The 15,143-nt window shown below is 41.2% G+C and overlaps 1 protein-coding gene across 1 annotated transcript in view; it reads left to right on the forward strand.

Moving 5' to 3' along the window:
• Positions 1-14,605, forward strand: part of Top1 (DNA topoisomerase I) — an 89,773-nt gene extending 75,168 nt beyond the window's left edge. The window contains exons 14-21 of the mRNA XM_042694329.1: positions 1,155-1,298; positions 2,405-2,590; positions 3,380-3,448; positions 3,884-3,998; positions 6,930-7,057; positions 10,590-10,684; positions 11,686-11,835; positions 13,311-14,605. Coding sequence (XP_042550263.1) covers positions 1,155-1,298; positions 2,405-2,590; positions 3,380-3,448; positions 3,884-3,998; positions 6,930-7,057; positions 10,590-10,684; positions 11,686-11,835; positions 13,311-13,413 — 990 coding nt within the window. The 3' untranslated portion in view covers positions 13,414-14,605. The remainder of the gene's footprint in view (positions 1-1,154; positions 1,299-2,404; positions 2,591-3,379; positions 3,449-3,883; positions 3,999-6,929; positions 7,058-10,589; positions 10,685-11,685; positions 11,836-13,310) is intronic.
• The last annotated feature ends 538 nt before the right edge of the window (positions 14,606-15,143 follow it).

Consider the following 15,143-nt stretch of genomic DNA (forward strand, 5'->3'; position numbering starts at 1 on the left):
ATAATTTTTAACTTTGCATTACCATCCAGATATGTCAGTCCTTTAGATAAACATAAGATACAAGAATTAGGGGTTTTGGGCTGGGAAAAGTTACTGGTTTTGGTGTCAGAGATCCTTAAATTCTTCCTTACGATTATGCCATGTAGTAAGCTTACAATACTCTCTGCCTCCCTGAGATTTCTTGAAAAATTTCCCCTTTCCTTGTCTTTCTTACTCAACATTTTTATAATCTTTGCTTATGAGTCTGTTCCCATTCAACATACTAACAAAAATATTTGCTCTGTTGCTTAGTTTTTTTTCCATACGTTTTAGTCTTTCATTAGCTTTAGAATCAAAATTTCAAGCTTATACCAAAAGTTTTCGCATTTTCTTTAAAAAGGGTGGTGGGGGCTGGCAATGTGGCTTAGTGGTAGAGTGCTTGCTTGCCTGGCATGCATGAAGCCCTGGGTTTGATTCTTCAGTACCACATAAACAAAAAAAGCCAGAAGTGGTGCTGTGGCTTAAGTGGTAGAGTCCTAGCCTTGGGCAAAAGAAGCTCATGGACAGTGTCCAGGTCCTGAGTTTAAGCCCGCCCCATGACTGGCCAAAAAAAAATAAAAGTCTTCCCAGAGACATTGTTTCTCTCAATCTTATCAAGGAACACTTGTAAATGCGTAAGCAAAAAATGGTATTTGTTGTGCTCCTTGTAATTACATGTTTTAGTCTTTGGTTCTGTATCTTTGACAGCTCTATCAAACTGAATGGTTGTCTTAAACTTAATGGAATTGAGAATTAGAAGAAAACTACAGTTGGTCACAGATGGGCAATGGACCTATGCTGCTGATATGGGAGCAATGTTGATGCCCTTTGTGTTGACAGAAGTCAGTTCTGGGATGTGCTTTCTGTGCTCTTCCCAAGAGATGAGCATTTTACAGGATGATAGTCAAAAAGCTTTCTTTGCAATTTGACAGGACTAGTTATGCTCGACAGTGAAAATGGGGCAGGATGTGTTCTCCATGGGTTAGTGCCCTAGACTTTCTCTTCAGCTCTGCCTTTTCAACCATGCTTAAGTTCAAGTTCTTGCTGTTTGTTTCAGAGCTCTAAACTTGAATATTCAAAATTATTTGTACTCATTTGTCCTAAAGTAATCCACCTTTGGGGTTGGGTCTTTGCAGGGTGAGAAAGACTGGCAGAAATACGAGACTGCTAGACGGCTGAAAAAGTGTGTGGACAAGATCCGAAACCAGTACCGAGAAGACTGGAAATCCAAAGAGATGAAAGTCCGGCAGAGAGCTGTAGCACTCTACTTCATTGACAAGGTACCCACAATAAAAATACTCTTTTATATCACAACCCAGTGCATGTGCGCGCGCGCGCGCACACACACACACACACACACACACACACGTGCGCACGCGTATTTGTATGTAACTGAATCAAAAGTTACACAAACCATTGCTTAGTTTTACTATGAGCAGTGAGACATTTCTACTTTATTTCATTCTTTTAGGAAAGTTGATATTTATAATTCATAACCAACTACTAATTTATCACAACTACTATTTGAAAGACAGTCCTATAATCATCTTTTTTTTTTGGTTGGATTTGGGGCTTGAACTCAGGGCCTGGGTGCTGTCCCTGAGTGCTTTCACTCAAGGCTAATCTCTACCACTTTGAACCACAGCTCCACTTCTGGTTTTTTGGTGGTTAATTGGAGTTAAGAATTTCCTGTCTGGGCTGGCTTTGAACCATAGTCCTCAGATCTCAGCCTCCTAACCCAACAGTGCTGTAGATCTCTAATTTATTAGTACTGTTAATTTTTGCATTGCTTGTGTTTTGGCACAAATTCTGAATTATAGCAGAATTAAGACATTAGGTTTTTTGTTTATTTCTTGCCAGTTATGTGGCTTGAACTCAAGGCTTTGCACTTGATTAATGAGCTCATAGCTGTCACTTGACACTTTAGCCATGACTCCAATCTAGCAGTTTGCTAGTTAATTGGAAATGAGATTTTACTGTCTGCGTTAACTTTGAATTTTTTTTCCCTCATCGTCTTACTCTTCTGAGTTGTTAGGATTAAAGGTATGAGCCACTAACAGCTAACCGAAGACTAGGTGTTTTTGTTTTGTTTTTTAGTGTAATTGCCTTGAATAGAAATAGTCCCTCATTATTTTAAGTGTTATTTCCTTTTTTGTTTTGTTTTCTTCCTCTGTTTCCATTTCTGAGAGTAGAGAAGCTTGGATCTTTGAATATAGTGCCCTTCTGGATTTCATAAAAGTCATACTGCAGGAGCTAAAGTTTCCAGGCCATGCAGACTGATGCACTCTGTCCTTGAGAAAAATTAGGATTTTCGAGACAGCTTGTGAGGTACACTGGCTCGCATCTTTCATGCTAACCTTTTTTTTTCCCCCTCTCCCTTGGACAGCTTGCTCTGAGAGCAGGCAATGAGAAAGAAGAAGGAGAAACAGCAGATACTGTGGGTTGCTGTTCACTTCGTGTGGAGCACATCAATCTGCATCCAGAATTGGATGGTCAGGAATATGTGGTAGAGTTTGACTTCCTTGGGAAGGACTCAATCAGATACTATAACAAGGTCCCAGTTGAGAAACGAGTAAGTGAAGGTGGCTCTGTGCTTCCTAGACTACCTTTTCATTTCTTTGTCCATTTAAATATTTTTTGTGTGCTCTGCACTTTGCTTGGAACTAACCTGCAAGAATGACATGAAAGAGAGAGAAAAAGTATTTGGTTTGCTGTGCATCCTTTAAGTTAGTCCTTCTTCCCATTCCTGTGACACTTTCTCTGGGAATGATAGGTAGCCTTAGAGCAGTATTCAGTATTCAACAAAGTCTGAAGCAGAAAGTTGCCCTTGAAGCACACTCAATGTGTGACTGGCCTCCACTATTTTTTGTTTTAATGATTTAGTCATGTTGTAGCATCAGCCGGTTATCTTGCACATTTTTTACCTTGTGTCTTTGCTCAGCTTCGCCCCACGTCCTTAGTAAAAAAAAGTAACATTTTAGTCTCCAAGTCTAGCCTCATCACAGTAGAGGTTTCTGTAGCTCCACAGTCCCATCCCAATCTTTGAACCAACAGAGAACTAGAGCCCATTAGATAACAGTATATCAATATTAAACGTATTCAACTGCTAAGTATGATGTGACTTCATTCTTGGGAAGCACACAGTAAAGTGTCTAGGATTAAAAGTTATACAATATGCACCCACAAATGACTTTGAACAGATAATTGTGTATGTACATACCTAATACACGTGACTAAGTAAAGGATGTATGGGTAGTCCTTGTGCCTTTTCTCTTTTTTGAAAGTGTTGTGAGTCTGAAATATATTTCTAAAGTAAAGCTTGCAAAGAGATTATTGATTAGATTTCACTTACTTCTTTTAGGTTTTTAAGAACTTGCAACTATTTATGGAGAACAAGCAGCCCGAGGATGATCTTTTTGATCGACTCAATGTGAGTGGACACCGCACAGAGCTAGAAGAAGTCCAAGTTGGGCTTTTGGGCCCTTTCTCCTGTCTTACGGCATTTTAATGTACTCTTTGTCCCTTTGGGCATACAGCAGATCTCTTGCCTGTTTCAGATCACTGCTTAAGCCTCCAGGCAAGGACTAGATGAGCCCTGCCTTGTATCCTCCCTTATTCCCTGTAGAGCCTTCCCTGAGCTGGTTGCCCAGCCACCTCTGCTGTAGACCCAGGACTCTCCTCTGATACCTTAATTGGGAATTTCTTAATAGGGGAGGATAAATTTACTTTATTAACAGATTAAAGTACTTTTATCTTGGAATATAGGATGTTCTCCTTTTTCTAACTTTCTACTTGAAGGGAGTAAACTTGACCAGATTGTGACATGTACCTCAATCCCAATATCTTAACATCTTGTCTCCTGCAGACTGGTATCCTAAATAAACATCTTCAGGATCTCATGGAAGGCTTGACAGCTAAGGTATTCCGCACGTACAATGCCTCTATCACACTACAGCAGCAGCTAAAAGAACTGACAGCCCGTAAGTATGCTTGGCCACCCAGGCTGTCTACACCTCTGCTGGTAGAGTCAGTATCCTTGCTTAATTAGCTAAGTCCCATATTAGCTCTTCTTTTTCTCCTCATTATTGTGAACATAAACTTTTCTCCCCCTGGCTTCTAATAGAGAGCTAAAGCTTAGTTATATAAACATTGAATCAGGGGATGGAGGCATGACTTAGTTATTAGAGTGCTAGTCAATAAGTGAAAATGGCAGGTGCCAAGGTTTGGAGTACCACTGGTCTTGGACCTAAAAAAAAAATTAAAAGAAATAACCATTGTTGCTGAGCGCTGGTGACTTACACCTATAATCTTAGCTACTCAGAAGGCTGAGATCTGAGGATCGCAGTTCAAACCCAGCCTGGGCAGGAAAGTCCCGTGAGAGTCTTATCTCCAATAAACCACCAGGAAACCGGAAGTGGTGCTATGGCTCAACTGGTAGCACTAGCCTTGAGCTGAAGAGCTGAGGGGCAGCACCCAGGCCCAAAGTTCAAGGCTCACATCCAACAAAGAAAGGAAGGAAGGGAGGGAGGGAAGGAGGGAAGAAGAGAAAGAGGGAAAGGAAAGAAGAATGGAACCATTGAATTGGTGCTTTTCCTTCCTCATTCTAACTTACAGATTAAATTCAAGGAATGTGAACAGGAGCTTTCCATCTGCTTTGAAAGCTCACAGGGTGAAGACAGTGCTATAATGCCCTGTTACATTGGAGAATAAAGTTGTCATGGTTACCACAAAAATGTAGGAGCAAATCTTTCCTAAGGATTCTGTTCATCTCCCCATCTTTCCATAAGAATAAGCAGTGTTTTTTAAATATCCTCAGGCTCCTTGCCATGAACTCTTGGGTTCAGTCACCACTGAATTTCTAAGTTCTTTTGGAAATTTGTCTAATGGTCTTTAGACTATACAGAAAATATAAGATCCATGTTGAGGTTCAGAATTGTAGGGTAGGAATGTAAGGAATGCTACATAGCACAAGTAAAAATTTGTTTTGGATGACATAATTTTTCTTTCTAAAACATAAAGGCACTGATGGCTCCTACCTCTAATTCTAGCTATTGAGGAAGCTGAGATCTTAGGATTGCAGTTCAAAGCCAGCCTGGGCAAGAAAGTATCTGAGACTCTTTTATCTCCAATTCACCCAATAATTGGAAGTAGAGCTGTGGTCCAAAGTGGTAGAGCACTAACTGCGGGCAAAAAAGTTCAAGATAGTGCCCAGGCTGAGTTCAAGCCCGCAACTGACAAAAAATAATAAAGTAGCCGGGCACCCTGTAATCCTAACTATTTAGGAGGCTGAGATCTGAGGATCGCGGTTCAAAGCCAGCCCAGGCAGGAAATTCGGTAAAACTCTTAATCTCTAGTAAACCACCAGAAAACCAGAAGTGGCACTGTAGTTCAAGTGGTAGTGTGCTAGCCTTGAGCTAAAATGCTGAGGGACAGCGCTCAGGCCCAGAATTCAAGCCCCACGACTGACAAAGTAATAATAATAATAATAACATATACTGTCTTCTGTCTTTAAAATGTAAAATTTTAAGGTCCTCTCATTTTACTCTCTACCAACTTCCCCAGTTACATACATGTTCCTGCTCTGAAGTAATGGGGATAGAATCAGAGCATCAAAACGGTCTACCACTTGATCCATGGCTCCAATCCTTTTTGTTTGTATTTTGTTTTTGAGACTAGGATCTCACTAATTTTGCACAGGCTGGTCTTGAACTCATGATCCTTCACCCTCCATTACCTGAGATTATATACATGCACTATCAGGCCCAGCCCCTATTCTACATTTCCTTTATAGGCTACATTAGGTGGTTAAGTAAATGACCAAACTCCTGGAGTAAAAGAAGTTGCAGCTGGGAAGGTGGCTCAGTGGTAGAGCGCTTGCCTTGCATGCCTGAGGCCCTGGGTTCAATTCCTCAGCACCACATAAGCAGAAAAAGCCGGAAGTGGTGCTATGGCTCAAGTGGTAGAGCGCTAGCCTTGAGCTGAAGAGCTGAGGGACAGCGCCCAGGCCCAGAGTTCAGGCCCCACAACCGGCTAAAAAAAAAAAAAGAAGAAGTTGCATATTTCATTGTACTGTTAAAAAGACAAGCCAAGCTATGGCTCAAGTGGAAAATCAGAGCCTTGAGCTGAATTGTTCAGGAACAGCTCCCAGGCCTAGAGCTCAAGCCCCACGACTGACCAAAGAAAGAAAGAAAGGGAGATCTTTCATGTGATTGTTTCTAACATATTTATAAGATTATGTCTTTGTTGCCTTGTATGTCCCTCCCCCATGGCATAACCCCTGCTTTCACTATATATGATGTTGGTATATGTGGAGGGGAAGGGAAAAAAACAAATTGTTAAAACAGGGATACAGGAGGACCCATTGTAACAATGAGATGTATAAGTCGTTATGTCGAAAAACGAACTTTACAACTTTGGTGGGGGGGCGGGCGTGGGGGAGGATACGAAGGGATGGGAAGGAGAAACAAAGCAGGAGGCTACAATGCTTGATAAGAAATGTGTTCATTATCTTACCCATGTAATTGTAACCCCTCTGTCCAGTATTTTCACAATAAAAATATATTTAAAAAAATAAATAAAAGAGACAAGACAAGTGCAATGGGACTCTTAACATTCCCAGTTACTTGAATAGCTGAGGCAGAATTGTTGGGGGCCAATCTGGGCTATACAGTAGACCAGGTCTCAAAGAATTATATTACAGAGGTCCAGAATTGTTCTTGTGATAGAAATTCACCTGGCTTACATGGAAACTTCTTGATGTCCTTTTTTTATGACCATTGACTCATGCTTTGGAAGAAATTTGAGTAAGATAAAAGCCAATAGTATTTTGTAGATAAATTCCCGAGGAAGACAGTCATGTACACACTCTTAGTATACAAACTGACCCTTTTACTATCATGTTTTCTTTACAGCGGATGAGAACATCCCAGCAAAGATTCTTTCTTATAACCGTGCCAATCGAGCTGTTGCAATTCTTTGTAACCATCAAAGGGCACCACCAAAAACTTTTGAGAAGTCTATGATGAACTTGCAGTCTAAGGTATCTCATGTTTGAATGGTGGGGTAGCAAATCTTGTGGGCTCTGGGATGATCAGCTGAACATGAGAGGCTTTTATAATCTGGCTTCTGGGATGGGAAAACAATATGAGAAAGGTCCATGTTAAAGATAAATAAAGGGTCATAATGATACTAGTGTTGAATATCAGGGTATAGGTCGTTCTGGAAGTCTTTGTGCTGAGAACACAAGTTCTGTTTTACAATGCTCATTTTGATGCTTTTTTTTTTTTTTTGCCAGTCTTGGGGCTTGAACTTAGGGCCTGGGCTAGCACCCCAGCTCTTGAGCCATGGCCTTTTCTGTTTAATATGGTACGGAGAAATCGAATGTAGGGCTTCATGCATGCTAGGCAAGCATTCTACCACTAAGCCACATTCCCAGCCCTTGATGGACTTTTTTTTTTTTTTTTTGGTCGGTTGTGGGGCTTGAACTCTGGGCCTCAGTGCTGTCTGTCCCTCAGCTTTTCAGCTCAAGGCTAGTGCTCTACCACTTGAACTATAGTGCCACTTCCGTTTTTCTGGTGGTTTATTGGAGATAAGAGTTTCACGGACTTTGCTGCCTGGGCTGGCTTTGAACTGTGATCCTCAGATCTCAGCCTCCTGAGTAGCTAGGATTACAGGTGTGAGCCACCGGCTCCCGGCTTTTGATGCACTTTTTAACTACTAATTTTTCCCCTTATTTTACATGAGAAAAATACATTGTCTGGGCTGGGGATATAGCTCAGTGAAAGAGAATTTGCCTGGTATGTGTAAGGCCCTGGATTACATCCCCAGTACTACAAAAATATGTAGTAATTTTTTTTAATCATGTTACCAGTGTCCCAAAATACAACATTTCTCAGTCATAGAGCCTACCTTGTACAGTTTGCACAAGGCCCTGTGGGTTCCATCCTCAGTGCTGCAGAGACAAGGGAGGGGGGGGTTACTTTTCTAAATTAAGTTGGTTCAAAATAAAAAGATGGTGAAACAGTGATATTTAAGTCCTCCATATTCCTAGCAGTGTTTTTATTTTTATGCATTGCACATGAATCATGTTTTTATATAGTTCATCAAACATCTGTTGATATTGGCTGTGTGTGCCCTGTGGGGAGAGACTGATGTTCAAACAAGTCTGTTTCTACTTTCATGTAACTTTTCTTCTCTCTTCATTCTGCCTGGCATTGAGCATTTCCCTCCTAAGTCTGTGGTGATTCTAATAATTACTGCAAATTTTGAGGTAATAATGGACATAAATGATACCCTAAAAACTCTGCAACTATAATGTATGACAGTATCATATTGGTGATAGTCAGAGGTGCTTAACGTTCTATGGTGTGTTTCCCTCATTTATAATTGAAGAAGAAATACTAAATGACAATTACGATTAATTAAAGTATAGATGTAATTTTTTTCCTGTTTATAGAATTCTTTACTGGGATGAGGAGTTTTTACTATATAAGTAGATGATTTTAGGCTTAGAATATTTTCCTTCTGCAGAAATGTTAAGATAAATACCCAGGAGATCAAAGGCACACGCACACACCATAGTTTATGCTATAGATGCCTTCTGGCTTTTCTGAAGAAGGGATGACTGTATGAACAAGGAGTGGCCATACCTCTACAAACCTCTTGAATCCCTGACCACAGCATTAGCCATCCTACAAACCACTCATTCTAACAGTTGCCCTTTGCTGCCACTATGTTAAAGGGCAGTCATCTGGTATTGTTTACTTTCCTCTTGTTATCATTCCACACCAGAATTCAAAGCACACATGTTCAGGTGCTGTTTATCCAATTCAAGAGATCCTCCCTAGAGCATGTGGAGGTCATTTGTTCTTCTCACTCTGGAACCACTGTTTGGGCAGCTCAGGCTGCCTGCCAGACGAGTCCTCCAAGCCCAGGAACCTTCTACTATGTACCCACAAAGCAAACACACACCCATTTGCCAAGGGAATCAATGGAGTCTTTGATGCTTGAGTGAATTAGACATACCCTGCCAATTTAGCATTCATAGAAATGGTTAAAAGATTGAGGTTTGCTGCATTTCTAGCCTAAGAAGAATCTGCCTCATGGTGTCTGTGATGCTTTTGTGTATAGAATCAGTTCCTTTAACTTCGCTTTGGATTTCAACATAGATGTTGGAAGTAAGCCACTCATAGGAAAACATACTTAACAATTTTCTCACAATGGTAGTCTCTGTTTCTCTTCTTGGGCTGTGTGTGTGTCTATGTGTATCTAATGAAAAAAAAAGCTCTATGAACAGCAGGCCAATGTGTATGAGGCAAGCATGTATTTACTCTAGGATGCCCTCTTGACTGTAGGTCAGCGGGGTGGCCACAGGGAGGCTGTTCTCCTGCCCTGTCAGCACAAGCTCACTGACTTATACTCTAGCCCCAAGGTATTACCTGCTGGTATCTCTAAGCAAACTCTTAAGAGGAATTTATTTTCCAGGGGGGGCTTTAAGGAGTTCCAACAAGCATAGAAGGAGGCGGTCTCTCTCTCTCCCCCCCTCCTCTCTCTCTCCTCCCCCCCCCCTCGTTGGTCATGGGGCTTGAACTCGGCCTGGGCACGGTCCCTGAGCTCTTCAGTTCAGGGCGAGCACTCTTACCACTTGAGCCTCAGCACCACTTCTAGTTTTCTGGTGGCTAATTGGAAGTAAGAGGCTCACAGACTTTCCTGCCCAGGCTGACTTAGAATGGCGATCCTCAGGTCTCAGCCTCCTGAGTTACAGGTGTGAGTCACCAGCTCCTGGCTCTCTTCTGTTATATAGATGAATTCTGTAAGGTTTCCTTTGGGAAAAACACTCCACATCTAAAAATGTTTTTTACACCTCTGCTTTTGAGAGATACTGAATGTCCTCACCTCAGTCTTCTCTCTTTAATCTTTTAATTTTCATTGTTCTCTGTTTTTTAGTTTCCTGGACATTCTCTTCAGTGTATCTTTTTTTCCTTTCTCTTCTTTAAGCTGGCAACTCTTTCTCAAACCGCTGGCAGAAAATAAGGAATGAGAAGGGCTCATTCATCCTTAAGAGTTTCTCCTATAATGTTCTTGTAACTTAGTATGAAACCTGGCATTGGGCTGGGATGGAGCTCAGTGGCAAAGTGCTTGCCTAGCAAGTGCAACGTCCTGGGTTCGATCCCCAGTACCAAAAAAAAGAAAAGACAAAAAAAAAACAGTTAAAAAACCAAACAAAACCTGGCATAGGATCCACTTGATGAACAGCTCCTTTCAGGTGTGCAGAATCAAATACTCTGGAAGACTAGCACCCAGATTTCCAGGTTACTGTACTTAGACTATTTTGGTTTTTATTTTTTGAAGGGCCACTGAAGAATATAACTGAGCAAATAGCAATTCATCAATCACTGTTTGCCTCTCCTCTGCTCTCATAATTTTTTAATACCTTAAGTGTTCTTACCTGGAAAACCACTGACAGAAATAACCTAGTGGAGACAACTCCTAGGTTTCTCCTTGAATGGAGCCCTTCTTTTTTGTCCTTGGCTCATTTTGCTCTTAACTTTACTCTGTTCTTGCCCACCTAGATTGATGCCAAGAAAGACCAGCTAGCAGATGCTCGGAGGGACCTGAAAAGTGCTAAGGCTGATGCCAAAGTCATGAAGGATGCAAAGACCAAGAAGTATGTATCTGGCATTGTTCCAAATAGAGGTGGTTGGGAGAAAAGTTAGATCACTTAGAGGCCCTGGCATCCCAGCCATTCTAAGGTGCTTTATTTTTCCTTGAAGATAAGGTCCCACTGTGTGGCTCAGACTAGCTTCAAACTAATTATCATCTTGCCTGGGCCTCCTGAGTGTTATGTTTTCTGTCTTACTGCTGTCTTCTGGAAATGCTTTTATTTATTTATTTATTTTTGGTCCGGTTGTGGGGCCTGAACTCTGGGCCTGGGCGCTGTCCCTCAGCTCTTCAGCTCAAGGCTAGCACTCTATCACTTGAGCCACAGCGCCACTTCCGGCTTTTTTTCTTTTTGCTTATGTGGTGCTGAGGAATCGAACCCAGGGCCTCAGGCATGCAAGGCAAGCGCTCTACCACTGAGCCAACTTCCCAGCCCCTGGAAATGCTTTTAAATGGCAAGGTTTGCCTGCACTGTACTCTAGGGGGCAGGTTTGAGTTTGTTTTGTTTTTGTGCTAATGCAAGGACTTGAACTCAGAGCCTTGTACTCTCCTTTGGCTTTTTGTTCAAGGCTGGTGCTCTACTACTTGAGCAATTTTTTGCTATTTGAATCTCATGGACTTTTATGTCCTGGCTGGCTTTGAACCATGATCCTCAGGTTTCAGCCTCCTAAACAGCTAGAATTACAGGTATGAGCCACATCAGTGCTCAGTGTTTTTGTTTTTCCATTATTAGGGATTGAACTCAAGGTCCTATTACTTAAGCCACTCTGGCAGCCCCTTTTCCATGGGTTATTTTCAAAATAGGGTCTGTCTATATGCCCTCGTGATTCTCCTACTTGTTTTTCCCTGTATCACTGAGGATGACAAAGTGCAGTCTCATGAATGTTTTGTGCCTGGGCCAGACTTGAACCATGATTTTCCAATCTCTTTCTCCCTAATAGTTAGGATCACAGATTTAAGCCACCATGCCCAGCCAAACTTGATTCTTGATAACTGCCGTTATTCCAGGGTAGTAGAATCAAAGAAGAAGGCTGTACAGAGACTGGAGGAGCAGTTGATGAAGCTGGAAGTTCAGGCCACAGATCGGGAGGAGAATAAACAAATTGCCTTGGGAACCTCCAAACTCAATTATCTGGACCCTAGGATCTCAGTGGCTTGGTAAGCACTTACCCTTTCTAGAGCTCTGGAGAAAGTAGAGGGGCTTCTTTAGCACCAAGCTGCTTGCTTCTCATCCTAGGAAACCTCTGGCTTCTGCAGTAAACAGAGCCCTATTGCTGAGCCCTATCTCCAAGTACAGTGGAACATCCTAGATGGCCCTAAGGAGTCCGTTTTGTAACCTCAGTTTAGGTTAAAGGTGCAGTTAGGACAGGAATGGAAACTCGTAGCTAGCTAGCCCTTACTGAAGGAAAAACAAGAGTCTGTTCATCTACACTGTGACTGAACTTTTCAGTGAAGTTTTTGTAAGTCAAAGAAGTAGAATGAAAGAGAAAAGAGGATATAAATACGAGCAATTTACACAAAGTAGTATGATTAACAAAGGGACATCAATTTTGATATGTGCACATACTCAGATATATCATCTCACTATTATATAGTTGTAGAATATCATACAAAATAGTTTGATGGCTTATTGTTTTAGAAGGTATTTAATTAGCTTGAGTTGTTCAATTCTAGGCATAGGTGGTAATATCTTCCCCAATAGTATCATCTCCTATATGGGCCACAGGTACCTTCCACTCGGGTTGTGCTAGAGGTTGAATTAATCCTTGGAGAGACACAGTGGTTTTAAATATGGGTTATGGGGGCTTGGGAAGGTGGCTCAGTGGTAGAGTGCTTGCCTTGCATGCATGAAGCCCTCGGTTTGATTCCTCAGCACCACATAAGCAGAAAAAGCTGGAAGTGACGCTGTGGCTCAGGTGGTAGAGCGCTAACCTTGAGCTGAAGAGCTGAGGGACAGCGCCCAGGCCCAGAGTTCAGGCCCACACCGACAAAAAAAATAAAAACAAAAAGGAAGTATGGGTTATGGAGGCAAACTTCTTAAGTTAACTTCTTAAGCTCCACTCCTAACTCGCTATTCAAGGACATCATTACATTTAAATTCCTTCATTTCATCTGTACCTTCGTTCGTACAATCTATAGTAGCACCTACTTTAGAGATCAATGGCAAGACTAAATGAAATATCTTAAGCCCTTAGAATATGCTTAATGCATTATTCATTTATACCCTTACCAGTCACATGTGAAAAAGGGAGTCCATTCTTGGTCTGGGAAATAAGGGAGTATATAGAAACTCCCCAGTGCCATATCCAAAGTTTAGTACTGATAGTGTTCATTGAGCAAGACATAATCAAATGTATTTGGAAGACAGGTTTTTGAAAAGTTTTCCACAAGTTCTTGTCAGAAGTAGAAGGTTGCTTGCTGCTGTGTTTGCTTGTGTGCTAGGCCACTGATCAGGATGGCAAGAATGAAGATTACTGCGTAAATTAGAACATCAGATTCCAGAAGCTGCCTCCCATATGGAATGAAGAGTTTTCCCTGCACTCATTGGTTGGTTGGAAGAGGGTGTGGTCTGTGATAGCACTCTATTGCTTTCTGAGTCACACTAATTTCCTTTCTGTCTCCTTTGTTTGCAGGTGCAAGAAGTGGGGTGTCCCAATTGAGAAAATTTACAACAAAACCCAGCGGGAGAAGTTCGCCTGGGCCATCGACATGGCTGATGAGGACTATGAATTTTAGCCAGTCTCAAGGGTCAGGGTTCTGTGAAAAAGAACAGTATGGTTTGGGGAAGATGGATAAACTGTGAGCCTCACTTGCCCTCCACCTGAGGAAGAGAGGCAGCAAGTCTTAACAAACCAACATCTTTGTGAAAAGATAAACCTGGAGATATTATAAGGGAGAGCTGAGCCAGTTGTCCTATGGACAACTTATTTAAAAATATTTCAGATATCAAAATTCTAGCTGTATGATTTGTTTTGAATTTTGTTTTTATTTTTAAGAGGGTAAGTGGATGGGAATTTGTCAGCATTCTGTCAGGCAAATTCAGTTTCACTGAAACATTTGGATTCTCTTAGCTACTGTATGCGAAGTCCGATTATATTGGTGCGTTTTTACAGTTAGGGTTTTGCAATAACTTCTATATTTTAATAGAAACGAATTCCTAAACTCCCTCCCCACTCCCCCATTTCAGGAATTTAAAATTAAGTAGAACAAAAACCCAGCGCACCTGTTAAGAGTTGTCACTCTATTGTCATGGGAATCAGTTTTCATTAAACTTGAAGCAGTTGTGACATGGCAGTGTTTTGGTTCAGACACCTGTTCACAGAAAAGCATGATGGGAAAATATTTCCTGACTTGAGTGTTCCTTTTTAAATGTGAATTTTTATTTCTTTTTAATTATTTTAAAATATTTAAGCCTTTTTCTTGATCTTAAAGATCGTGTAGATTGGGGTTGGGGAGGGATGAAGGGCGAGTGAGTCTAAAGATAATGAAATAATCAGTGACTGAAACCATTTTCCCATCATCCTTTGTTCTGAGCATTCTCTGTACCCTTTATGATATCCATCTTTTTCTTTTTAAAAACAAGACATTCACTTGAGAAATTTTATTGTATAAAAAGTTCCACAGGTCAGTAAATTTAGAGGAAAATGAGTATTTGGTCCCCTCTAAAAAGGAAGAATAATCAAGATTTTAGGGCTTTTATTTTTTTTCTTTTGTAATTGTGTAAAAAATGGAGAAAAAAAACCATAAAAAGCAGAATTTTAATGTGAAGACATTTTTTGCTATAATCATTAGTTTTAGAGACATTAGTTTAGTGTGTGTGCAGAGTCCATTTCCCACATCTTTCCTCAAGTATCTTCTATTTTTATCATGAATTCCCTTTTAATCAACTGTAGGTTATTTAAAATAAATTCCTACAACTTAACGAAAATTTAGCGTCTGAGTCTTTGTTACTGAGGGCCCTAGGCCAGATTTAGAGCTCTGGGCTGGCATTTAGTGTGGATGTAGTCCAACCAACTCAGGTGAGCAGGAGTATGGAAAAGATGGGACTGGGGCTAGTCTGGAAGGGGTACATCTGTCCTACTGCTATTGATACGGGGTAAAGATGTGAAGATTATGCTAGGTAAAGAAAACCTCAGAAAGGGACTGTGCAGAAACCCATAAGAGTTCTATCTAAAGCCAAGTCTGGGTAGTGTTCATGAACAGGCAGTATCAAGTGTATTTGGGAGGCAGATACTTGGAGTTTTCCACGTATACTGGCCAGAAGAAAAAGGTTGCTTCTTTTTTGTGTGTCTGGTTAGTGTGCGTGCGTGCGTGCGTGCGTGTGTGCGCGCGCGCCACTCCTAGGACTTGAACTCTGGGCAGGGTGCTGTCCCTGAGTTTCATTTTCACAAGGCTAGTGCTTTGCCACTTGAACCACTGCACCACTTCCAGCTTTTTCTGAGTATTTGAGATAAGAGTCTCAGGGA

The sequence above is a fragment of the Dipodomys spectabilis genome, unplaced genomic scaffold (genome assembly GCF_019054845.1).
Source record: "Dipodomys spectabilis isolate Male_0828 unplaced genomic scaffold, ASM1905484v1 ptg000175l, whole genome shotgun sequence".
NCBI lineage: Eukaryota > Metazoa > Chordata > Mammalia > Rodentia > Heteromyidae > Dipodomys > Dipodomys spectabilis.